General features: G+C 44.1%; 1 protein-coding gene across 3 annotated transcripts in view; it reads left to right on the top strand.

Moving 5' to 3' along the window:
* Positions 1-24,935, top strand: part of CLSPN (claspin) — a gene marked incomplete at both ends in the record, with an annotated part of 37,544 nt that extends 12,609 nt beyond the window's left edge. For 2 of the 3 annotated variants that reach the window (XM_082834215.1, XM_082834217.1), the window contains 16 exons: positions 1,869-2,110; positions 3,057-3,235; positions 3,331-3,395; positions 4,303-4,502; positions 5,148-5,302; positions 6,661-6,887; positions 7,458-7,569; positions 8,879-8,954; positions 9,174-9,277; positions 11,774-11,938; positions 12,050-12,171; positions 12,421-12,548; positions 13,097-13,202; positions 13,777-13,859; positions 14,130-14,291; positions 14,591-14,701. In XM_082834215.1, coding sequence (XP_082690341.1) covers positions 1,869-2,110; positions 3,057-3,235; positions 3,331-3,395; positions 4,303-4,502; positions 5,148-5,302; positions 6,661-6,887; positions 7,458-7,569; positions 8,879-8,954; positions 9,174-9,277; positions 11,774-11,938; positions 12,050-12,171; positions 12,421-12,548; positions 13,097-13,202; positions 13,777-13,859; positions 14,130-14,291; positions 14,591-14,701 — 2,237 coding nt within the window. Of the gene's footprint in view, positions 1-1,868; positions 2,111-3,056; positions 3,236-3,330; positions 3,396-4,302; positions 4,503-5,147; positions 5,303-6,660; positions 6,888-7,457; positions 7,570-8,878; positions 8,955-9,173; positions 9,278-11,773; positions 11,939-12,049; positions 12,172-12,420; positions 12,549-13,096; positions 13,203-13,776; positions 13,860-14,129; positions 14,292-14,590; positions 14,702-24,905 lie in introns of those variants that run through there. The other variant, XM_082834216.1, reaches the window with a different exon arrangement.
* Between the last annotated feature and the right edge of the window lie 336 nt (positions 24,936-25,271).

Below are 25,271 nucleotides of genomic sequence, written 5' to 3' on the forward strand. Positions count from 1 at the left end.
TGGGGTGGGTAAGAGGAATTATTTCTTAAACTAGCCTTTGTCTTATTGTTTAAAAATATATATCCATTGTAGAAAATACATGGAATAAACAAAAAGCTTCTACAGTTCTCTATCAGAGACATCTTCTGTAACCATGTTTTATATCCTTTAAAACTTTTTGCATGTATTTTTTAAACAGACAGTACATGTCTGCTTAAAAAATAAAACAGTAATGCAATCATACTGTGCATTCTGCTTTGTAATCTGTATTAGGGACAGGTCTGTTGTTTCCACTCCCACTTTGAAAATACGAGTAATATATCACATAGAAAAAAATTAAAACACTGAGGAAAAGGTATAAAATGAAAAATTAGTCTTCCCAAAGGCAACTTAACAATTTCTTGTGTGTTCTGGGAAAATTCATATGCATATGCCATTGTGTGTGTGTGTGTGTGTGTGTGTGTGTGTGAGTGAAAGAGAGAGAAAGAGAGAGAGACATTGTACACTTACACTCTCTGCCAAGCACTGCTCTAGGTGCTTTACAGCAAATAACATTAGTGTCCGTATTTTATATGTGAAGAAACTGATATAGAAAGCATTTAAACAACTTGCTCAAATTTATATAACTAGTAAGTAGTAGAACTAGCAGCCTAATCCAGACCACCTAACTCAAGAGTTCACATATCAGGATACACATATTGCTTTGGGGGCTTTTTTTTTTTTTTAACAGCTGTGTGATATTCCATTGTGCAAGTATAACATGATTTGTTTAACCATACTCCTATTAATGGACATTGTGTTTGTTTCAGTTTTGGTATTTCATACAATATTGCGTCCTAGTATCAGATATATGTTAGTAAATTTTGATGCAAAATTCCTTACAGTGGAATCAGTGAGTCAAAAAAAAAAAAAAATATATATATATATATAACATCCCAGTGTCCTTCAGAATAGTTGTACCGATTTACACTCTGAATCACAGTGTGTAAGAGTTCCTGTTAAAAAAAAAAAGAGTTCCTGTTTCTTCCAGTTAATAACAGATATTATCAAGCCTTCAAATTTTTGCCAAATATATAAAAAATGGTATCTCATTATTTTGATTTGTATTTCTAATGAGAAGTGATGTTAAGCATTATTTTTTAAAATAATTTTTAATTTTATTTTTGGCTGCATTGGGTCTTTCTCTAGTTGTGGCGAGTGGGGGCTACTCTTCATTGCGGTGCATGGGCTTCTCATTGCGGTGGCTTCTCTTGTTGCAGAGCACAGGCTCTAGGTGCGCGGGCTTCAGTAGTCGTGGCCCGCGGGCTCAGTAGCTGTGGCCCATGGGCTTAGTTGCTCCACGGCATGTGGGATCTTCCTGGACCAGGGCTCGAACCTGTGTCCTCTGCATTGGCAGGTGGATTCTTAACCACTGTGCCACCAGGGAAGCCCTTAAGCATTATTTTTAATTTTATTTACAATACATGTTCATTTTTCTGTGAACTACCAGTTCATATCGTTTGCCCATTTTACTCTTGAGTTGTTTCTCTTTTTCTTTAATGTGGATAAATTTATCAATATTTTCCTTCATGGCTTCTGAACCATAGACTTTTGAAGGCCCACTCCCCCCCACCCATCTTTTTTTTTTTTACCCTTTTAAATAATAATTTTATAATCTCTGTAATATATTAGCCCAGGGTGTAGAGCATAATTATGGAAGTTATCTCCTACACTCAATTCATGATATTCTCCATTTGTTAAGATAACAAAAGCCTAGACTCCTAAGGTCTCTGATTTTCCTTTTGGGTCGTGTCTCGAACACCTCTGGAGTTGCCTAAAGTGGACACTTGTGTTGTTGTAGTGTGTAGTTGGTCATTACGTCTAAAGCATCTCTTCATATTTCTGTTCAGGGGAAAAGCTTCAGGTGCTGAAAGCTAAGCTGCAAGAAGCAATGAAACTCCGAAGGTCTGAGGAGCGCCAAAAGCGCCAAGCATTACTTAAGTTAGATAATGAAGATGGATTTGAAGAAGAGGAGGAGGAGGAGGAAGAAATGACGGATCAGTCCGAGGAAGACGGAGAAGAGGAGGGAGAGGAAGCTTTGGAGGAAGAAGAGGCAAAAGAGGAGGAAGAGGAGGAAGAAGGCAATCAGGAGGTTTCTGGCAATTATGTGATTTTGTTACTAGATCATGATGAATAAGGAAGAGAGAAAATCAGATTTGAGTAAGAATATAATGAGCATGTTCAATTGTATAAGAGATTTCAGGGGCAGAGATAAAACGTAGCTCATATGTACTTAAATATTAGTGCTTTCAGTCCTTTCAGCACCAGGGAACACCTGCAGTTCACAGAGCCATAGCCTTGGCTTCTACCTGTTGGTTTACATATTGTACTATTATACTGATATCGAAATGGTTTTGTATTAATAGAAATTTTATCTTTGTTGTTCATTTAGGTTTCTCTGTTCAGAATAAAAAGCACTTTTAACCTTGGCCAGGTTGAGTTCTGGAATAAATTCTCAGACAGCCCGAGACCTTCCTGAGTTAATTTTATTCTTGTTGAGGAAGGTATTTGTAGAAGGGCCTCTTGCCCTTTTTCTATAGTATTGTTTTCCACCTAGAGAAGACAGATGATGATAGGACTTTTGGTATTAGAAAAAAGAAAATCGTCCTTGTTTGAACACTGGAGTCATTTAAAAGAACTGGTTAATGTTTAACCCTGGGTAAAGGAAGAGGAAAGCCATGGCTGAACTGGGCAGGATGTCATAGTTTGTGGTTGGTTGGAGGTCAGTAGTTGTCCTGCAATCTCAGGCTAATCATGTAACCTCTCATTGACTCAATAAAATGATAATCCGGTTCTTTCATGATCTTGTGGCAGTTTTGGGAGGGTAAAGGTAAAGTAACATAAGTATAAAAGAGCTTTAGAAGTGTCAGCGTAAATTGTGTTGATGATAATGGTTAGACCGAGCTTCCTTCAGGTTTACCTTTTCAGATTTAAGATGCGACTTGTAACTAAGCACCCATATTTCAGGCTGACAGTGTGTTTGCTTTTAAATTTTTTGACTTGTATTATTCTGTTTTGGGGTTGTGTGATTGGTAAAGATTGCAGAATTCCTTCTCGGTAGTGAAGAAATAGAAACCAAAGATGAGAAAGAAATGGATGAAGAAAACAATGATGGCAGTGGTGAAATTGACAAGTCAGTTGGCCTCCTCTCTGTCCCCAAGCCTCTCTTGTCAGATTCTACCTTCCTTCTATTTAAGGACAATTCTTCCAAGATGGGGTAAGTAATTCTCTCTAAGGAAAGATAAGATTCCCTGGTATTTGCCCCTCTAGTAAGAAGCAGATACTCAAACAATTTACCTTCTTATTTTGTAGTTACTCTGCTAGTGAAGAAAAATCAGAAATAGATGAAAACTCAGGCAAAAGACCTAGCAAACTAGGTAAGTAGTGACTCTTTCACAGAACGTGACTTTTCTCTGATCCTCCAGCTTTGACACTTAAGGACTACAATTCCTTAAGGTTCCATTTTTTGGAACCCTAGTGGACTTTTCCCAGTCTTACCTGTGGCAATGACAGGAATTTATGAATTAGAATATTTTTCTTGGTCCAGTTTTTGAAAACTTACCTGCAGTTTCCACGAGCATGTAATAGGTCCTTAGTGAGTATGTGTTGATTGAACGAAACATGAAACATTTCTATCATATGTAGATCAAAGGAAGATGTGTAAGTGATTGGATAATGGAAAGAGTAATCATAGGCATTAGGCAGAAAGACAGGAACTTTCAGGTGTCACTTAGCTCACAGTGATAAACCCTGATTATATGATGGTATCTTAGTACCATAATTGACCTTTTTTTAAAAAAAATTTATTTATTTTATTTATTTATTTTTGGCTGCGTTGGGTCTTCGTTGCTGTGTGCAGGCTTTCTCTAGTTGTGGTGAACGGGGGCTACTCATCGTTACGGTGCACGAGCTTCTCATTATGGTGGCTTCTCTTGCGGAGCACAGGCTCTAGACACGCGGGCTTCCGTAGTTGTGGCATGCAGGCTCAGTAGTTGTGGCTCGTGGGCTCTAGAGCGCAGACTCAGTAGTTGTGGCAGACAGGCTTAGTTGCTCCGCGGCATGTGGGATCTTCCCGGACCAGGGCTCGAACCCGTGTCCCCTGCATTGGCAGGTGGATTATTAACCACTGCACCCCCGTAATTGACCTTTAATGTAATGTTTTGGAACATGTAACTTGAGAGGTTTGCCAATGGGTCTTACCTGACAGTTTCATTCTCAACTCTTTTTCCTAAACAAATCTAACTTATTTCTAGAATCATGCACTTAAAAGTTATTTTTCTTTAGATGAAGATGATTCGTGCTCATTACTGACAAAGGAGAGCAGCCACAATAGCAGCTTTGAGCTGATAGGCTCCACAATTCCATCCTATCAGCCTTGCAACAGACAAACAGGCCGTGGGACGAGTCTTTTCCCTACGGCAGGAGGATTCAGATCTCCTTCCCCTGGACTATTTCGAGCCAGTTTGGTCAGCTCAGCTTCTAAGGTAAGATGGCAGTGGTTTTCTAATCTCCTTCCGCTTTTGCTTCCCACATTGCTAAATAAAGTGTGTCCAAGCCAACAACTCCCACCACATTGTGTATGTTTAGTTTAAAAAATCCACCCCTTTGTGTATTTTTATATATATATAAATTTATTTTATTTATTTATTTTTGGCTGCATTGGGTCTTTGTTGCTGCACGCGGGCTTTCTCTAGTTTCGGGGAATGGGGGCTACTCTTCGTTGTGTTGCACGGGCTTCTCGTTGCTGTGGCTTCTCTTGTTGTGGAGCATGGGCTCTAGGTGCGCGAGCTTCAGTAGTTGTGGCTCACGGGCTTAGTTGCTCCGCGGCATGTGGGATCTGCCCAGACCAGGGCTCGAACCCGTGTCCCCTGCATTGGCAGGCGGATTCTTAACCACTGCGCCACCAGGGAAGTCCCCCCGCTTTGTGTATTAAAAACAAGCCTCATCCAAGGTTCTTACGTTCTTGAAAATATTTTTCTTTATGCTCCTCTTGGCTATGCATTGTCCTCCTCAACTGCAATTGCCTGAGAGTAGATTAAATTTTACAAATAGCAGCTTCTGCTGTTGTCATGACAGTGAATGACATTTGTAAAATGTTTTGTTTTTGTTTGGTTTTGTTTTGGTGCCAGAGTTCAGGAAAGCTGTCTGAGCCTTCACTTCCCATAGAGGATTCCCAGGATCTGTATAACGCCTCCCCAGAGCCTAAGACACTTTTCCTAGGAGCAGGAGACTTCCAGTTCTGTTTAGAAGATGACACTCAGAGCCAACTGTTGGATGCAGATGGGTAGGTAGTTTTATGTTTCTGTGGGTGGATGGTGCTGGGTACGGCTTAATTTTGTTTAAAAATAAAGTGAGCTTCTGTCGCTCCATCTGTGCTTTCTCTTCTGAGAAAGAGAGGTGTACAGACCATTAGTATTACATTCCACACGTTTGAACAAAGTCTGTCTAGAAAATTAAAAGTAAATAGCCTTGGGCTTCCCTGGTGGCGCAATGGTTAAGAATCCGCCTGCCAATGCAGGAGACACGGGTTCAAGCCCTGGTCTGGGAAGATCCCACATGCCATGGAGCAACTAAGCCCATGCGCCACAACTACTGAGCCTGCGCTCTAGATCCCGTGAGCCACAACTACGGAGCCTGCAAGCCACAACTACTGAAGCCCGGGCGCCTAGAGCCTGTGCTCTGCAACAAGAGAAGCCACCACAATGAGAAGCCCGCGCACCACAATGAAGAGTAGCCCCCGCTCGCTGCAACCAGAGAAAGCCTGCACACAGCAATGAAGACCCAACGCAGCCAAAAATAAATAAATAAATAAATACATTTATTTAAAAAAAAAAGAAAAAGTAAATAGCCTTGCTGGCATTCTGATCCTTCAATTTCTGCATTGAATGAAATGCATAGCTCTTATAAGGTCATCAGATTTCTCTGCATCCATCCTACTATGTTAGGATTGTTGGGTAGGATTGAGAATTGACACTTTTGTGGCACATTACATGCATAACACCAAGCCCTACTCTAGCACCATTTGAAGCCAAAAATTATCCTTTACCCTTCACCTTTTTTTTTTAGAATTGGCTTTTTTAAAAAAATTAATTTATTTATTTATCTTTTTAATTTTGGCTGCATTGGGTCTTTGTTGCTGTGCATGGGCTTTCTCTAGTTGTGGCAAGTGGGGGCTACTCTTCTTTGTGGTGGCTTCTCTTGTTGTGGAGCATGAGCTCTAGGTGTGCGGGCTTCAGTAGTTGTGCCACGTGGCCTCAGTAGTTGTGGCTTGCGGGCTCAGTAGTTGTGGCTTGTGGGCTCTAGAGCACAGGCTCAGTAGTTGTGGTGCACGGGCTTAGTTGCTCTGCAGCGTGTGGGATCTTTCTGGACCAGGGCATGAACCTGTGTCCCCTGCATTGGCAGGCAGGTTCTTAACCACTGCACCACCAGGGAAGTCCCATGCCCTTTACCTTTCGAATAGGCTTTATTCTTTCATAAACTTCCCCCTCCCTCTTTAGATTGTCACAGCCTAAAGTGTGACACTCTTGTCTTCTGGTTCAGGATTCAGCTTCTAACTTCGGTATTGGAGATGAGTTCGGGCTTTTCACCCACCACTTTGTTTTTTTCCTGGAGAACTTCTTATACTCTTCATTGTGCTTGTAGGTTCTTAAATGTTAGAAACCACAGGAATCAGTACCAAGCTTTGAAGCCTCGATTGCCGTTGGCCAGTATGGATGAGAACGCCATGGACGCCAACATGGATGAGCTGTTGGATTTGTGTACGGGAAAGTTCACATCTCAGGCTGAAAAACCTCTGTCCAGGAAGAGCGACAAGAAAGAGAACATGGAGGAACTTCTGGATCTGTGTTCAGGAAAATTTACTTCTCAGGGTAATTATCCAACAGAGCATCAGGCTCACCACAGCCAAATATCTTAAGTCAGTGTCCTTGAAAAGAAGCCCCTTACTGTCAGGTGAGAAAACAGCTGTGGTGGATTCTTGAGCATAGGTTGCATGCACTGCTTAGCTCCTGACATTCAGAGCTCTTACTTTCTTAGAGTGGTGAAGTACCAACTTAAAACTGCTTTAGCTTTGGCCATATGACTTGTCATTTATGGCTAATATATGTGCAAAGCTTAGAGCAGTGTCTGCTGCATAGAATATTTCATATAAATGCTAACTTATTACTTCCACCTGCACACCCCTTTCTCCCCCTCACACCTCTGCTAGAACGTAAGCTGTTTGGGAGCTGCGATCTTTGTTTTGTTTGCTGCTGTCTTCCTGGCGCCTGGCACATAGTAAGCACTAAATAAGGATTTGTTGAATGAATGAATGAATGGGGAGCTCTTTTTGGCAAGCTTACCTTAGAACTGTGTTGAGCCGGCATGTCTTCAGATGGCTGGGGAGAGAGGATAAAGCTGTCATTTCTTGGTGACAAATCTTTTTCTTCATCGTGACGTAGATGTCTCTACTCTGGCTCCATCAGAGTTAACTAAGCAGGAGAAGGAGAACAGTCTGGGTGATCCAATGGAAGAAGCACTTGCTCTTTGCTCAGGCTCTTTCCCAACAGACAGGTGAGTCTCAGTGATTGGAGGGAACTTGGCAAGTCCGGTGTTCTGATAAAATACTGGGGTAGGTTCTCTGGGCTCAGGAATAAATGGTCATCTTAGGGGCTTCATATCCTGTCTGAGAGTCTTGCAGTCTGTTTGAGTCTCATATTTGCATAGTAAGGAAATTAGAATGCTTTCATGTAGTTGGTGGGGAACAGGGTAAAAAAAGGCAAGAAAAAACACATGAAAGTTCTCAACATCACTAATAATTAAGGAAATGCAGGGGCTTCCCTGGTGGCACAGTGGTTGAGAATCCACCTACCAATGCAGGGGACATGGGTTCAAGCCCAGGTCCGGGAAGATCCCTCATGCTGTGGAGCAACTAATCCCATGCGCCACAACTACTGAGCCTGCGCTCTAGAGCCTGTGAACCACAACTACTGAGCTTGTGTGCTCTAACTACTGAAGCCCATGTGCCTAGAGCCCGTGCTCTGCAATGAGAAGCCACCGCAATGAGAAGCCCGCGCACTGCCACGAAGAGTAGCCCCTGCTCGTCGCAACTAGAGAAAGCCCGTGCGCAGCAGCGAAGACCCAACACAGCCAAAAATAAAAATAAATAAATTTATTTTAAAAAGAAAAGAAAAGATAATGCAAATCAAAACCATAATAAGATACTACCTCACACCCAGCAGTTATTCCACTTTTGGCTATATACACAAAAGAAGTGAGAACAGCGTCTGTAATAGATATTTGTACACCCGTGTTCATAGTATTATTCGTAATAGTCAAAAGGTGGAAGCATCCCAAGTGGATACATACACAGTGGAATAATATTCAGCATTTAAAAAGGAAGGAGATTCTGATACATGCTACAGCATGGATGAACTGTGGGGAGATTATGCTAAGTGAAGTAAGCTAGTACAAAAAGACAAATACTGTATGATTCCACTTACATGAGGTACTTAGAGTAGTCAAATTCGTAGACACAAAGTAGAAGGGTGGTTGCTAGGGATTGTGGGGAGGGAAGAATGGGGAGTTGCTATTGAAAGGGTATAGAGTTTTAGTTTTGTAAGATGAAGAGTTCTGGAAGTTGGTTGCATAACAATGTGAATGTACTTAACACTAATGAACTGTACACTTAAAATGATTAAGATAGTAAACTATGTTGTGTGTATTTTATCACAATTTAAAAAAATTTTTTAAAGGCAAGATATCTCATTTCCTGTTTCTTGAAGAGATTGTTGGTGCTATAAAATATTTTCAATTCCTAAGTTGGCTGACTGCTTGTAGTTTGCTTTCAACTCTTTTATTGATTTGTTGATTTGCATTTTAGGGAAGAAGAAGGTGAAGAGGAGGAATTTGGAGACTTTCAGCTTGTCCCAAATGATAATGAGTTTGATAGTGATGAGGTGAGTTTGAAGGGGACAGAGTAATCATAACCGAACTCCATGTATCGCTGCTGTGTTTGCTTGTTTTGTAGTTTGAGTTCTTGAGAATTCTGTTTGGCATGTTATCAGAAGCAATTTCCTAGAATCAAATGTTTGGGCAGAATTTTATAAATTCCTGTCTTAGTTGAGGACACATTTTATTCTGTGTAACTTTGCATGTGATACTATATGATTTTGCAGGATGAACACAGTGACTCTGACAATGAAGACCCAGCACTAGAAGACCATGAAGATAATGATGAGGAAGACCTCCTGCAGCAATCCGAGAAGTTGAAAAGGCAAATGTAGGTGTTATGCCCCTTCCTTCAGTTGCAAGAAAGTTCTCCTGACAGTTGAGTTGTAGCTTGCTACATTTGCTGGTTCTATTTTTCCTTTTTGTGGTTAACACAGATTGAATAGAAGCCATTTACGTGATATCTCTTGAGTATTCAAAGATGGTCACATCCTCAAGTGATTCCTATACTAAACATCCCTAGTTCTTCAACTGTTTCTCACGTGACATTGCTTCCAGACTCCTCACATGTATGGAAACTCTCTTTATCTTCACGTGTGGTCTGACCACCGCTCTATGTAGTGGTACAACCACATCCCTTGTTCTGGTTGCATACTACTTTATAAAGTAACCAAAGAGCATAAGAGCTGAGTCACTGTAGATCCTGAGGATCTTGTAGATGACTAAAATTCCCCATGCCTTTTTTCCTGTGAATTACTGTCATTCAGGTTTTCCTCATCCTAGTCTCAGGCAAATGACCCCCCTTTATTTTTTTAATATTTTGTTGTCATTTTGATCATGAAAGTAAGCCATTTATTTTGGAATATTTCAAAGAATACAGAAAGACATAAATAAAAAGTCATCCAGGAACTTCCCTGGTGATGCAATGGTTAAGAATCCACCTGCCAATGCAGGGGACACAGGTTCGATCCCTGGTCTGGGACAATCCCACATGCCACGGAGCAACTAAGCCCGTGCGCCACAACTACTGAGCCTGTACTCTAGAGCCCGAGAGCCACAACTACTGAGCCCGAGTGCTGCAACTACTGAAGCCCGCATGCCTAGAGCCCGTGCTCTGCAACAAGAGAAGCCACTGCAAAGAGAAGCCCGAGCACCACAACAAAGAGTAGCCCCTGCTCACCGCAACTAGGGAAAGCCCGCGTGCAGCAACAAAGACCCAACGCAGCCAAAAAAAAGAAAGTCATCCATGTCCACCGTCCAGGATATTTTTGAAAGTGGTGGTGGTGGTTATTATTACCTCATAACTTTTTTTCAGGCATGTATTTTTATGTGGTTGAGATCTGTACAATTTTTTTTATATGTACAATTTTGCATCTTGCTTTTTTTTCCTACTTACCATATCTGTAAGCCTTTTTCCTTGATATTGAAGGTTTTATAAAAACCATTTTAATAGGTATTCCACATTTTATTATTTGTAGATGACTTTTGGAATTCAAATATAGGATATCATATTGATCCTTATTAGATTTATTTTGTTGTTTTTAGCCCATCATTCCATTCTGTTGAGATCAGTTTGGGCTTCTAATTTGTCACCTGTCAAATTAACTATTCATACAGCTTTGGGCCATCTATAGATTTTTTTTCTAAGGCAATGGTTCTTAAACCTTATTTAACTATAGAGTCCTTTGTTCAAATGAAATCTTATAAAGAATGGCAGCTAAAAATTGAACTGCTCAAAGAGGGTAGATGGGAAGATTGAGAAGCTTAGTGGCTATTGGCCCCTGAAGGAATTCTTCAGGAACCCTAGGAGTTAGAGGAACTCAGCTTTAAAATAATAATGGAAGTCTTTCATAAAAAATCAGTCTTCGGGGCTTCCCTGGTGATGCAGTGGTTGAGAGTCTGCCTGCCGATGCAGGGGACACGGGTTCGAGCCCTGGTCTGGGAGGATCCCACATGCCGCGGAGCAACTGGGCCCGTGAGCCACAACTACTGAGCCTGCGTGCCTGGAGCCGTGCTCCACAGCGAGAGGCCGCAACAGTGAGAGGCCCGCACACCGCGATGAAGAGTGGCCCCCGCTTGCCGCAACTAGAGAAAGCCCTCGCACAGAAACGAAGACCCAACACAGCCAAAAATAAATAATAAATAAATTTATTTTAAAAAAAATCAGCCATCAGAAAGCCATCAAGCTTCTGCCACTCATGACCATAAGTGACAGCACTTTGAACTCAGATGACAGCAGATTTGTTCTCGATGTGAGCTGAAGTCAGAAAAACTAACTTGTAGTGGTTTTGATTACTACTAACTCTGAGCTTCAGTCATACCTCTAACTTGAGGGTCAAGATTTGGCAGGCTGTAAGAAGACTACAGTCTATTACCTTTCCATACTATGCTATCTGTAGTCTGTCTCTTGAAGCTGGTAAGCTTAAATACAAGACAAAATAGTTTGAACCTTCTAGCAGGTGTGTCCCAAATATATAGAGGAGATTGAGAGTTCTGGCTTTAGAGTCACCAACCTAGGTTGAATCCAGGCTCTGCTGCCTCCCAGCTAGCTGTGTGACCATTGGTAAGTTGTTTACTCTCTGAGTCTCAGTTCCTTCAACTGAAAATTGAAAGGAATAATAATACTCCTCCCTGAGATAACGCAGTAATGCTCCAAAGCACAGTTATTGGCACACAGTATATATTAAATAATAGACTTTTAAGTATTATCAAAATGTATTATTATTATTAATTAAATCTTATTGTTATTAGAGATGGCTCTGTGTTCTGCTTTTCTCATTGCTGTGTGTATATTCATTGTTGTATTTTCTAATTTTCAATTTTCCAGGAGATTGAAGAAATACCTGGAGGATGAGGCAGAGGTGTCAGGGAGTGACGTGGGAAGTGAAGATGAGTATGATGGGGAAGAGCTTGATGAATATGAAGAGGATGTAATTGATGAATTACTTCCTTCTGATGAGGAACTGCAGAGTCAAATCAAGAAAATACACATGTCAGTATCCCAGCAAGCCCTTCTGAATAATGAATGGGGTGTGTCTTAAGGCAGGCCCTATAACCAGCCAGAGTGGTCCTGGTTTTGAACACCGTATTTCTCCTGTTGTAGGAAAACAATGTTGGATGATGATAAACGACAGTTACGTTTGTACCAAGAAAGGTACCTTGCTGATGGGGACCTGCACAGTGATGGTCCTGGACGAATGAGGAAATTCCGATGGAAGAACATAGGTATTTTGATTGTTGTCTTTAGAAGCAAATTGTACAAAGGTACATGTTTGTCCAGTTTAAGACAGCAAGAGGAAATCAAAACTATAGCAGGCAGCTGTGGAGGACCTTGCCTTGACCTTTATTTTCTGTTAATGGATAGGAAAAGCTTGTGTCAGTGTATTGTAAATGAAAAGGGTTCACTTGTGTCTGTTGAGACACCCTCTCTTGTGGGGAGTGCAGAATGCTAATAGCCTTAACTCTTTGCTTTAGATGATGCTTCCCAGATGGACTTGTTCCACAGAGACTCTGATGATGATCAGACTGAAGAACAGCTTGATGAGACGGAAGCCAGATGGAGGAAGGAGCGAATTGAACGAGAGCAGTGGCTTCGGGACCAGGTAGGAAGCCTGCAAGAAATTCTCCTATTCCGACCCTACTTATGAGGTCACTCCGTCACCCAGCTTGTCATGATAGTCGTCAAAATCTTGGGCAATATATTGCTGTTCCCCCCTTTTTTTTTTTTTTTTGTGGTACGCAGGCCTCTCACCATTGTGGCCTCTCCCGCTGTGGAGCACAGGCTCCGGACGCGCAGGCCCAGCGGCCATGGCTCACAGGACCAGCCGCTCCGCGGCATGTGGGATCCTCCCGGACCGGGGCACAAACCCATGTCCCCTGCATTGGCAGACGGACTCTCAACCACTGCGCCACCAGGGAAACCCTGCTGTCCCTTTTAATCCTTGAATTTTCTTTTGTGCTTTGAGAAGGTTACTGTGGGCAGTTCTAGTCATGTTTTTGTCCAAAATCCTTTTTTTTTTTTTTGTCTAAAGCAACAAAGAGTTGCAAAAAGGAAAACAAATGCTGTCCCAAGTACTCTAGCTTCCAGGCTATACTAATTATTTGGGGGAGCTGTGGGCTTCTGTTAATGCTGTCTGATTTTTATTTTCAGGCACAGCAGGGGAAAATTGCAGCTGAAGAAGAAGAAGAGATTGGGGAAGATAGTCAGTTTATGATGCTGGCCAAGAAAGTTACAGCCAAAGCTCTGCAGAAGAACGGTGAGCTCTTAGTCCTCCTCAGGGTCTGGCCCCCGGGGTTGTTAGTGCTGGAGCCTTAGAGGTGACTCCAGCCTTCGGGGGCTGGTGCAGCCTACTCATGGGCCGGCGTCCCTCCGATGGGGAGAGACAGTATTCTTTCCATCTTAGACTGTTGGGCAGTCGACATTGTGATTGTGAGTATATGTAGCTGGTTTTGCTTTATGTTCTAAGGCAGCTCAGAGGATTGAATTCTGGCTTCTTTATTCAGTTGCCCAGGATTATATACTTAAGTGTTAGAGCTGGAATTTGAACCCAGATATGCCTAACCCCAGAGCTGATGCTCTTAAACACTCCTTAACACTCCTACCACTCTTGTATTTTCTTATTATTACTGTTAATTAGACAGTAAGTTCAGCTGAGTTGTCTGTCTTCTCTTAAGCCACTTAAGTGTACTTTCAAGTCATGATTATAAAATAATCAGAGTTCCTATGGCTTTAGTTTATTGGTTTAGTTAAAGGCTTGTTAGCTTGTTTAGATTTAAAAGTAATTCTTCGCAGCTTTGTCCAGAACAAGCCTCTCTGTCTTGTCTTTTCAGTCAGTCGCACTGTGGTTATTCAAGAATCAGAGTCTTTATTCAGAAATCCTTTTGAAGCCACCAAACCAGGAAGTGACAACCAGGTTGGTTGGGGACCTTGTTAGCCTGATGTCATGATCTTCAGTGTTATAAAGGCCCAGGTCAAGTTAAGGGAATGCTCTTTCATTAGGGGAGGGAGGTGGCTCCAAGAAATGGAAGTAGATGTCAAAGGAGCCTACCATTTCTTTTCTACTTGAGCAGGGTAGGACTGTGTCCCCTCAATACCTGGTGGAGGCAGGGAGGCGCTGACTTCTCATTCTTCCCTTGGCACTTGGAATTTGATACCAGGAATTTGATGACTCTTCTTTCCTCAGCTGAAGACGGGCTCACTGCTAAACCAGCCCAAAGCTGTGCTTCAGAAACTGGCTGCCCTGTCTGACCTCAACCCTAGTGCTCCCCGAAATTCAAGAAACTTTGTCTTCCACACACTTTCTCCTGTCAAGGCTGAGGCAGCAAAGGAATCATCTAAGCCTCGGGTAGGGAATTTGAGAACTGATTTGGTGAATCTCCACAGCAGAGTGAATGAATGAATTGAATTGAAAAAATATATATATTTCTGGCTTAAAGGCTTAAATGCTGCAGTGTTAATCTTGCACTCCCAATAAGGTACAAGGGGATTGCTACCTGCAGTAAGTAATCAGCTTTGAAACTTGCCTGGAAAATTTCTTTTTCTTTTTTTCTAATGATCCGTGATTTAACTATGAGCTGCTTAAGGGCTAAGTGAAGCTAAGTACTTGTATGAAGGTCTTGAGTTGGCTCTTTCTCTGCTCTCTAGGTAAGGAGAAGGGGTCCGTCTTTAATGACATCCCCTTCACCTAAGCGCCTCAAAACAGATGATAGCGCTTCAGGATCGAAGCAAAGCATCTTCAGATACTTGGAAAGCTAACACCACAAGGGCACCGGCACCTGTGTGGAGACTTCGTTGAGAAGTTTCTGGCATTGAAGGTTGGAATCGATGCTCATGTGGATTATCCCCCCTTCCTTCATAATCAGTGCATTAAGGTTGAGGACAGAGATTCCAGTTCTTTCCACTGCATGGCTCTGGACATCTCTTTCCTAGTATTACTTCCTGGGTTGGCCACTAACTTAATTCTTCAGTGTTTACAACATCAACTTATGGGATACCTGGGTGTCCTCCATTAAATATTTGACATTTTATCCTAGCAGCTTCCTGGGTTGATAACTTTTGGTGAAAGGGGTGATTGGAGGAAGAAAAAGTGTGGCATGACAGAAAATTACAGACAGCAGTGAACATCAAAACTGGGATGACTCCTTCACACCCCTATGATCTGCACCATGGTGACCAGGACTCAGTGAAAGAGAGACTTCTTGGAGGATCTAGGAATCGACACATGGGCTGTTTTATTAGTTTTGCCCCTTCCATTTTCTTTTATGCCTCTTCCCAGTGCAGTCTCAAATTTCCAATTAACCTGTGCTTCCTTTATAATAAGGACTCAAACTGGTACCCAAGTCAGAAAGAGCGCCTTTTCTGGAGTATGAGGATGAAGATAAAAGGTTACATCCAGGGTCCGTAGACAGGAGATATTCCGTGGGGCAGAGAGCTCTCTAGGGACCAAATTTTCGATTTGAAGCACTATTGCTCAAGGACCTTCCTTCTCATTCTGACTAGAAGAGTTATATATAATCACTATTTATTGCATTAAACTGGGTTGAGTACATTGCCCTGAGCAGAGGACAATTTAATACTTCATTACTTATTTTGAGAAAAGATCATCTTGGAGTTTCATCAAAATATTGTTAGGATTGCCACCACTCCCGATTTTCCCTGAACTACTATGAGGCTGTCAGAGTTTTAGACAGATTTTTTTTTTTTTCCTCTCAGAACCAAGTGTCACTGCTGCTTTGGAAAAACATTTCATGTAAATACTGTGGTTTCACTGTCAGGAGCTGGACTTGGGAAGCTGGATGAACCGTGCCAGTTTTTCACTGGCAGATAAGGAATACCAATTTAACTGGTGGAATTAGGACATAGGTTTTCTACAGTTGTTTGTAATATGCAAGATGCTGACTTTGATGGAATTTACATTTGTATATTTGTAATCTTGTAATGGTGAAAATGTATATAAAGATGTTTTAATATGTATGTAGTTTTTCAATAAATCCCAATGCCTTGAAGGCAGGATTTGCTGTCGAGATTGAATGCTCATTCTTAGGTCAGAGCCTGTCTAATGTTGAGCATTTTGTTTTCAGGGTATCTGTCTCTCAGGGGAGGCCTCTGGGACTGGAGTGAGAGGCTGCTGCCATTGTCCCCTCACTGTCTTCTCAACTCTGGTGAATTGATCGAAATTAACTAACCAAGTGGTTTGGGTTCAGTGCAGGTGAGGAGAGTTTACATAAATGGTGCCTGTTGTTATAGCCCTTTGATTGGCAGACGTGGGTCCAAGGTGGGCATTATTGCCCCTTCCTTTGAGCTCTCTAAACAGTGGCCAAGGCTAGGCAGCCCTTGCTAAGCAATAGAGAACTAGGGAGGAGGGCTGGATATTTCTCCCCTTTTGCTTTCCCATATCCTTTTTTGGCAGGGAGAAATGGAGAAGAGTATTAGGATTGACCACTAAGGGTAAGAAAATCAGTGCCTGAGAAATCTAGGGAGCAAAGGGTTTCTATTCTAGGCTCCAGAAAGAAAGCACTCTTTGGAGAAAGAAAAGTTGAGTCTTAAGCTCTGGGTCGCTTTTCCCCATGTCAGTGTAACTGTCAGAAGGCAAGCTAAGCCTTGGTAATAAGATTGAAGTGGAGAGTCGGGACCTGACCATATGACCTGTGCCCAGAGCACTGAGCCTCCAGCTTCAGCTCCATTCTAGGGAAACTGAAGCCCAGGGCCTGTGCTGTGGCTCCTGCTAGGACTCTTGCTTCACTAGCTTGGAAATTATCTGCCTGGAGGGATGAGAGCACGTGAGTCTGGGCGATGAGGGTGCTCAGTGTCAGTCCTTCCACCTCCTCTGTGTTCCGCACGCTGGGGTAGGGACACATGGTATTTACTTCATTTAAACAATTCAGTCCACAGCTGCACAAACCATACTAGGGTCTCTTCCATAAAGCACCAGGTTATACTCACCAAAGCGCTGTAGAGACAAGATACTCAGCTTCCTGTGCAAATTCTCAACTGCCTCTCTACAAACTTTACCCACTTTGAGAATCTCTAATGGCTCAATGTGAGTGTTTTCGGGGTTTTAGCCCCCAGAGATATATGTAATGTCTCTTGGGGCTTCCTGTCCCCCAAGTGGGGCTTGTACACCTCAGAATAAGGGAGAGTATTTCTGGGAGGAATATTGTCATGATACTCTCTGATTGTATCATCCCTGAAATGGCCTTATATCTTCTACCTTTGTGTCCTACTCACTGCCTGGCACATGGTCTGGAATGTGGAATTGCCCAGTAAAGGGTGAATGAAAAATACCAAACCTTTCAGAGCCTCCATTTATATCTATAAAATGAGGATAGTCATTCATGCCTGTCTCAGAGTTGCTGTGAGGCTTGTTGGAAGATGTATGTGGATGCATTATGTCGAACACTACTCTGCAAGCATATGGATTTGCCAATATTACAACTGCATCATGTTTTGTGGACCACTCCTCCAAGGCCTGTTGTCTCATAAGCATCTCAAACTTGACATCTTTAAAAATGTGATGTTCCTTCTCTAAAAATGCTCTTCCTCCTGTGTTTCCCATTTCACTAAAAGGTACCTCCACATACCCAGTCACTCAGGCTGGAAACCCAAAAGACATTCTCGATCCCTCCTTCCTTACTCCCATAATCAAGCAATCTCTAAATCTTGTTATTTCTACTTCCAGATTGCATCTTGAATCACCTCTATAGCCGATGGTCTAATCCAGGATTCCATAATTTCTTGCCAGGGTGTTGGCAGTAGCCTCCTGATCTCCCCACTCCCATTTTTGCTTCCTTTCCATCCAATCTGTGCACAGCAGCCAAAGGGCGATATTTGCATAATTAAATAGGAGGATGCCACTCCCTCACTCAAAACCTTTTCTGTCTTCCAGTGCACTCAGGATTAAGTTCAAACTACAAGACCCTCCATGACACAGTTGTGCCTCCCAACCTCCTATCATCCTCTGTTCTCCATTCACATTACACAAAGCTTCAGAGCCTTCCCCCCCTTTTTCTCAAATGGACTTCTTTCTTTTTTTTTTTTTAATTTTCTTTATTTTCCTTATTTTTTATTTATCTTTTGGCTGCGTCGGGCGTTAGTTGTGGCATGTGGGATATTTTGTTGGGGCATGTGGGCTTCTCTCTAGTTGTGGCACTCAGGCTTCTCTCTAGTTGTGGCGTATGGGATCTTTCATTGCAGCGCTTGGGCTCTTCACTGCAGCACGTGGGCTTCTCTCTAGTTGTGGTGCGAGGACTCTAGAGTGCACGGGCTTGGTTGCCTCACAGCATGTGGGATCTTAGTTCTCCAACCAGGGCTTGAACCCGCATCCCCTGCATTGGAAGGTGGATTCTTAACCACTGGACCACCAGGGAAGTCCTCCCTTCATTTTAGAAGGAACCACAGTCTGGTGTTCTTGATGGCTGGTGGGGTAGAGGTGGGGGTGAAGAGGCAGCTCTCAGCTCCAGGCTGGAGAATCACTGGGCCCAATCTAAGGGGTGGAAGGTGCAGGGTCAGGATTGGGAGTGAGTCCTGTAGGTTTTTCAGTCCCCATCTCTTTTTCTCAGAGGCTGAAGGAAGGAAAAAAGCTGACTGCCCACCCCTCTCTTTGTTTGTCTTGTCTAACTTATGTTATTTATCAAAAAGACAGGTTATTTGGAAAACCAGATGGACCCAGGCAAAAATCATCTGGGTTTTCCAAACGTGAAAAATTAGGTTCTGGGGGCCCAGGAGGAAAAGCATATGAGTGAGAGAGAGAGAGAGAGAGAGAGTGTGTGTGTGTGTGTATGGTTGGGAGGGGGTGAGGAGTATTGAAAGTATTTTATGTCTCTGTAGTCAGACCCGGAAATCCCTCCATAACATCCAGGCTTTCCCTCTCCCTCATTTTCCTTCAAGTTCTTTATGATTACAATCTAGATGAGAAAACTAAAATCTGTATATTGGTGGCTGGGAGTGCTGAAAGGTTTAATTGGCCAAGAATGAGAACATGTCAGGGCTGTAGCAGAACGGCAGCCGACGGCTTTCTCTAGCTCTCCTGCCCTCGCCTCCTCCCAGAGATCCACGGGCTTACTGAGAGTGTCAGGGTACAGAGAGGTTTCTAGAGCAGAGACCCGGTCCGCCTCTTGTCCCTTCAATGTTATCATCCCAGAATGATCACAGCAGTTATGGAAGTTAGACATTAGGGGAAGAACTTACCCTTTCATAACTTTGTGATGATTTTATGGCCAAAGAACACTGGGGGTTAAGGGCTGTCTGTCCATTAAATATCCAGGGAAGGAGCTAGCTCTGTGGCTACAACCAGGAATTTTTAAAGCTTGTGGTTCTGTTACCTCTGGGCAGCAACGTTATTAGGAAGGAACTAAAGCAGGAGGCTATGGAGGCATGACTCTTGGCTGCAATAGAGGAAATGTTCTGGCTGAAATCATAGAGAGAGCCCTCTCTCTACATACACACATGCACACTCACAGAACAGAGCCAAGACCCTTTCTGGCCTGAAGAATCTTTGGCAGCAGCAAGAGCACTTGTCCCATTTTGAGTGTCATTTGTCACTGAGCCCTGCCCGGCCCACTCACCCATTGTCACAGTGCCATCGGACTGTGATAGCCACTTAATAACTTGATCTCATCTGTATAATCTGAGTTAACTAGCTCCACAGTTGTGAGGATTAAATTTGAGAAATTTGTAAAGTGTCTGCCTCCAGGTCCAGCACATAGTAAATCTCAGTGAGTGCTTGTTGAATGAATGAATCCGTGAATTGGAGCATTAAGGTTCCCTTGACCATTTCGAAAAGTCAGTGTGTAACAGCTTGAATAACAGGCTTGTGGGCTGTCCTGTGGAGCCTGGAGCCTGAGGCATGATCTAACCCTGCCATTCATTTAACATACGTTTAATGAGTATCTGTGGTATGTGGGGTAGAGCCCGTGATGCACCACCCTATCCCCTTTAGTGAAGGCTTTGCTGGCCCCTCTGCAGACGGACTTCAGTGAGGGGACGGCCTCAGCTGCAGAGAACCCCTTACCCAACGCTCACGCCCCATTCCAGCACAGCCCACATCCAGCGATGACAGGAGTGTAAAGGCCTGGCCACCTCAGCTCATTTTGGGACAATTCTAAAGGGCCCATTCTCACTTCAGAGCTCCCTGGGGGGTTGGCTGAGGCTGTCATGGACCTGTATTGGTAGTTCAGCTCCTTTACCCTCACTTCCACAGATGTTGATCCCAAGGGTGGCGTCCTAAACTGTCTGAGTCTGCTTCCTGGGGAATCCAGCCTATGAGTGTGCTAGTCCTGGTGGCCAAGGCTTTAGGACAGGAAAGGACAGAGACTCCTTTGCAGTTTCCAGCATTTGTTTCCAGCGCTGGAGATGTCCATGCTGCCTTTTTATGTCCACCAGAGGGCAGCAGCAGCATAGCAACCCGTCCTCCTGAGGCTCAGTGGGGTGTGCTTGGAGATCTTTCCCCCAGCCCCCTCCAATTTCCCACCCCTAGTACTGAGTATTAGGCAGGATCACCCTCCTAAGGGAAGAAAACTTTGGGAAACTGTCTAGGCCTTAGTTTTGTCAGTCTCAACACAGCCCCCTCCCTCCCACCCCAGTGCCAAGGCCAATCTGTCTTCCTAATGCGGACCCCACCCCCCTCCTCAGTGGGCAACCTCCTTGCCCAGGATCTCCCACCTCTCCACACTCACCATCCACAATAGATATGTTTTCTGTGTGACAAGGTAATTATGAGCTTGGGGATAGGAGGCCCAGGGGCCAGTCTGAGGATGGTCACTTCAATCTGGTTCTCCCTGTTCTGCTAACATTATTGATTTTTTAGTTTTATTTATTATGATGATTTTTCTGTGTGAACTGGCTCTGATGACATGAGGTATGGAGGTAAGAGGGCAAAAGCGAATTTATTCTTGTCACAATTTAGCTTCCTGAAACCACCCACCCGACATTTTTTTTTTTTTTTTTTTTTGGTCTACTGGTTTTAGCATCTTTGCTTACCTGCCTTCATTCTGTTCCCTACTCCCCAAATTTCTCCCGAAGATTCTTCCAGGAATTGGAGCCAGATGTGGCTAGAGAATGCCATTAACTTAATCAGCAAGCCTTTATTGCATTCCCATTACTAGTCAGTTATTTCTAGGCTAAGCTCCCCAACTTCCTGCTTCCTTCTCAGCCCTTCCCCTGGGGCAGTCCTGAGACAGGCCAAGCTATGTGCCTTTTTTTTTTTTTTTTTCCTGCAGGAGTTTCTCTGGCTGTGAAATGGGTATGAGGAAAACCTGACGAGGAAGCTTTCAGAGAGGGAGATTGAGATTGAGTGGAGCCTATTCAAAGAGCATGCCTGCCTGACCTTCAGGCTACTGAAGGCCTCCCATGGTGTACTCTACTTCCTTACGGAGAACGGGAGGGGCAGGGTGGGACGGGGCACGGTGATTGCCCGATTGCCGTGGGAATCAGCTGAGGCCGAGGGCGATTTGTGGAGCCACGTTCCCCCAGTCTGTTTTCTCTGTGTGTGCCAGAAGAATGAATAAATCATTGTTCAGGGGTGGGATGCAGCTGCCGGGCTCCTCCCCTCGGCACATGCCCCGACTCCAGCTCCTCCATTGAGGGCTGCTGGAGCAGAGCAGTTTATACACCCAGCTCCCCAAATCCTATTGAGGCCTCCCCCTCCGCACGAGCCACCGGCTTCAAGCCCATTCAGCCTGGCCCTTTGTGCTGGAGGTTAAGTGGTTACATGTGGGGGGCACCCAGAAAGGACCTGTCAGTCCCTGAAAGGCTGTGCTGATAGCGTGCCCTCCTACTGATGAATGGGTGGGTGGAGGAGAGGTGGGCGGCCGGAGGGTGGGGTGGAGGAGAGGGCAGGGGGATTATGGAGCCCATGGAGGCAGCTGCTAGGAAGGGGGTGGAACAGGCACTCCCTTCTCTCATTCTCCCTTCAGATCGGCTTCTCTACCTCACTCTGTTGTGGGCTCTGGGACCTTGGATTTGGCTTCTCTGGGCTCCTGGTGGAAGAGAGGCTATTTACCATTTGAGTGCATTGGGGAGAAAGAGTCTATGCTAACTTTCAGGCTTCCAGCATCTCCAAAACACACCTCAGTTTCTCCTTTTTCCCTTCAGGGTCAGGAGGGAGGATGCAGGGGGGCTTGGGAAGAGAAATTCATCTCCCAGGTTAATGTGGAGCAGTACATTTGGAACTGCCCCACTGAGCTTTAAAAGCTTCCTGGGGGGCTTCCCTGGTGGTGCAGCGGTTGGGAGTCCGCCTGCCAATGCAGGGGACGCAGGTTCGTGCAGGTTCATGCCCCAGTCCGGGAGGATCCCACATGCCGCGGAGCGGCTGGGCCCGTGAGCCATGGCCGCTGGGGCTTCACGTCTGGAGCCTGTGCTCTGCAGCGGGAGAGGCCACAGCAGTGAGAGGCCCGCGTACCGCAAAAAAAAAAAAAAAAAAAAAGCTTCCTGGGAGGTCCCTCAGGAGCTGTTCAGGGTGGATGGTTCAGGGCAGGAGAGATCTCAAACTGGGTAAATTACAAAGATTTTGTTGGAAAAGGATGATTCTAAGGCTTAAGACAAAAAAAGCTGTAAAACTTCAGGTTTGATGTACCAGCCCCTCATTTTACAGCTGAGAAAACAGCCATGCTGGGGGTGGAGAAGGGACACATCTTACCTAAGGTGATCACACATCAATTTCTGGATAGATGAGAGTGACACTTTACCTTTAAGGGGTGGTAGAGAAATGGATGCACAAAACAACTAGGTCACCAGCTTCCTAGGCCTTCCTTTGCTGAGCTGAGCTAATTCTGGAGAATGGTTTTTTTCTGCCTTAAGGGCTCTCAGGTACTTCAAAGGTCCTCCAGGGCTCTGCCTGGCCTTAGGAGCCCAAGTAACAGTGTTCACAATTTTAATGTTATTTAACAGTGTTCAAGGCATATTATCTTTGTTTAACCTAAAAGAGTTAAAATGCTTTGATTTGTCCAAGTTCCCAAAGCTATGTGGGAAGTTGACAGATGATACGAGCTCAGGAAAAGAGAAGAAAGCAGGTCACAATGGAGCTTGTCCCCCAGGATTAGATGCCTGTGCTTTGTTTTGATGTGGAATCTTTGGGGGCTTCCTCAGTTATTTCCCTGCCGTTCACAGGATGAAGCCCAAGCTCCTTGGAACGCAGGTCAAGGCCTTTCACAACTGGGCCAACTTTATCCTCCAGCCTCACCTCCCATCTCCATTTCCTCCCAAGCTCCAGACACACTGGCCTCCTCTGTGTTATCTGAACACGCACACAGCATACAGTTTCCGCTGCTTTCTGCTTTCTCTCGGTGAGCTTCTATTCATCCTTCAAAACCTGGCTCAAATATCACCTCTGTGAAGCCTTTTCCTTCCCATCTTTTGGGCTCATTACTTTTGCCTTCTAGCTCTGTTGTAGGACCTATCACATTGTACAGCCCACTCTTTTCTATTTCCCTTTCTAAACAGAGAGCTCTCCGAGGCCACCACCACTTCTGATTCTGCTCTTAATCCTCAGCACATTACCTGGCACAAAGTAGCCCTGTGTAACTGTGTCCTGACTATGAATAAATGAATGGGAAGGGGCAAGGTCCTTGAGATTAAAACACCTTGATCCTAGCCATCTCTTTTTTCCTGGGAGTACTGACATTGAGAAATTATCCACCTATAGAGGAACTCATGCCAGTCCTATTCCCTGAAGTAGAAATTCCTCTCAGCCTCCCTTGTCTCCTTGCCTCACATCCCAGGCCCCTAGGGCCTGGATCTGGCCACTCACTGCCAGCCAGTCTTGGCTCTGACATCTGTCTGCTCACCAAGATAGCGAATCACTTTCCACTGCTAGATCTTCATGATGGGCTGGCCTTCTGCAGAGCCCTGTTTGGGCTGGTACTGTCCATCTCTGGTGATTTCTGTGTCCCTGCCAGTTAAGTCCCTGCAATCTATGTAGCTGGGTGGACACAGCTACAGACACCCCTTCACCTGGGGTGACTGATTCCCTGGCATCCTGACTGAAGAAGCCTCTGGTGACTGAATAACAGACATCTGTATATCTGCTTTTCTGTGGTCATGGATGCCCCTGCCTTCCTGGGGGTTTTTGTTCTCCAGGCTCCCAGCTCTCTTGAAAGTCATGGAGCTGCCAGGACCACTGTCTGAGCACTTACTGCATTAATTATACGTGCTAGAGTATCCCACCCAAGATTATCCTTGCCTAAGAAAAGAGAAGCTACATTCTGATGCCCTTGGAATTCAATTTACCTGTCAGGTATTATGTTATTTAGAGATAATCAGCTTTATAGAACAATGGAGTGACCAACTGATGACTCCCGCTATGTCAGGTTATTGCACGCTGAGTAAAATACAGGCTTTAGATCAACAATCAATATATAATTCTTGTTTTTTTTGTAACCAGAATACATAGGAAGAGGTAGAGGTAAGTGTGGCATGTTATGTGATTGTACCTAATGACTTTCTCTGGAGAGTTTGCTTCCTGTCTCTGATATTTGACATTCTGCGGTTCAGGAGGTTTTAGCATCTAGGGAGAAATGTTTCTAACCAGGGAATGCAGAGACGATTCCACTGCGTTTTGGGCTCCTCGTAATACTAGAGGAATAGAAGAAAGGAGGTCACACTTGTAGGCTGATAATGGCTATTAAGGGGAAACAGAGTTGCTACTACTTAATGAGCGCTGAGAGGTGCCTCAGTGGGACCCAGGGGACCACCTTGTGCTCTTGTATTAATCAAGATTCTTTTGATTGCCAGTGAAAGAAATTCCACTCAAGTTAGGCTTGGCAAAATTAGGGTCTTGCTGCAAGGTATACCAAGGCCTCAGGAAACAGGGACAGGACCATCACAAGGACTTCTGTCTTTCTGTGTCTGTATGTCAGCACTATTTTCTCCTACTACAGACTGACTTCTATTTGGCAGGAAATGTGATTGTTACAGCCCTAGGCTCACATCTTCCCTGCTTTGTCTTCCTTTAATTTTATTTCAAAAAGTCCCAGAGAAGGACTCTGACACCTAGAGTGGGAGTCCTATTCCTAGATTCATCAGGCTTCCATATGACCCACCTAATTAGAGCTGGGAGAGACAGGAGAGGTATGAGGAGGAGCTATTCAGGGCCCACCAAACAAACAATGAGGTTTTGTCGTGACTTTATGACATAGGAAGACCTGTATCACTGCAGACCACCAAAGCTCAGAGACTTTACAAGTGAGGATTTGGGTCACCTCATAAGGAAAAAAACTCCAGCTGAAGGTAAGGGGAACTTGCAGTGGATAAGGGAAAAGCGAGACTAGTTAGGCCTCAGAACCTGATGTAGAAATGGGGCTGAGGTCTCCAAGTGTATATTTTTAGCTGG

This window comes from Leucopleurus acutus (assembly GCF_964270905.1).
Source record: "Leucopleurus acutus genome assembly, chromosome: 2".
NCBI lineage: Eukaryota > Metazoa > Chordata > Mammalia > Artiodactyla > Delphinidae > Leucopleurus > Leucopleurus acutus.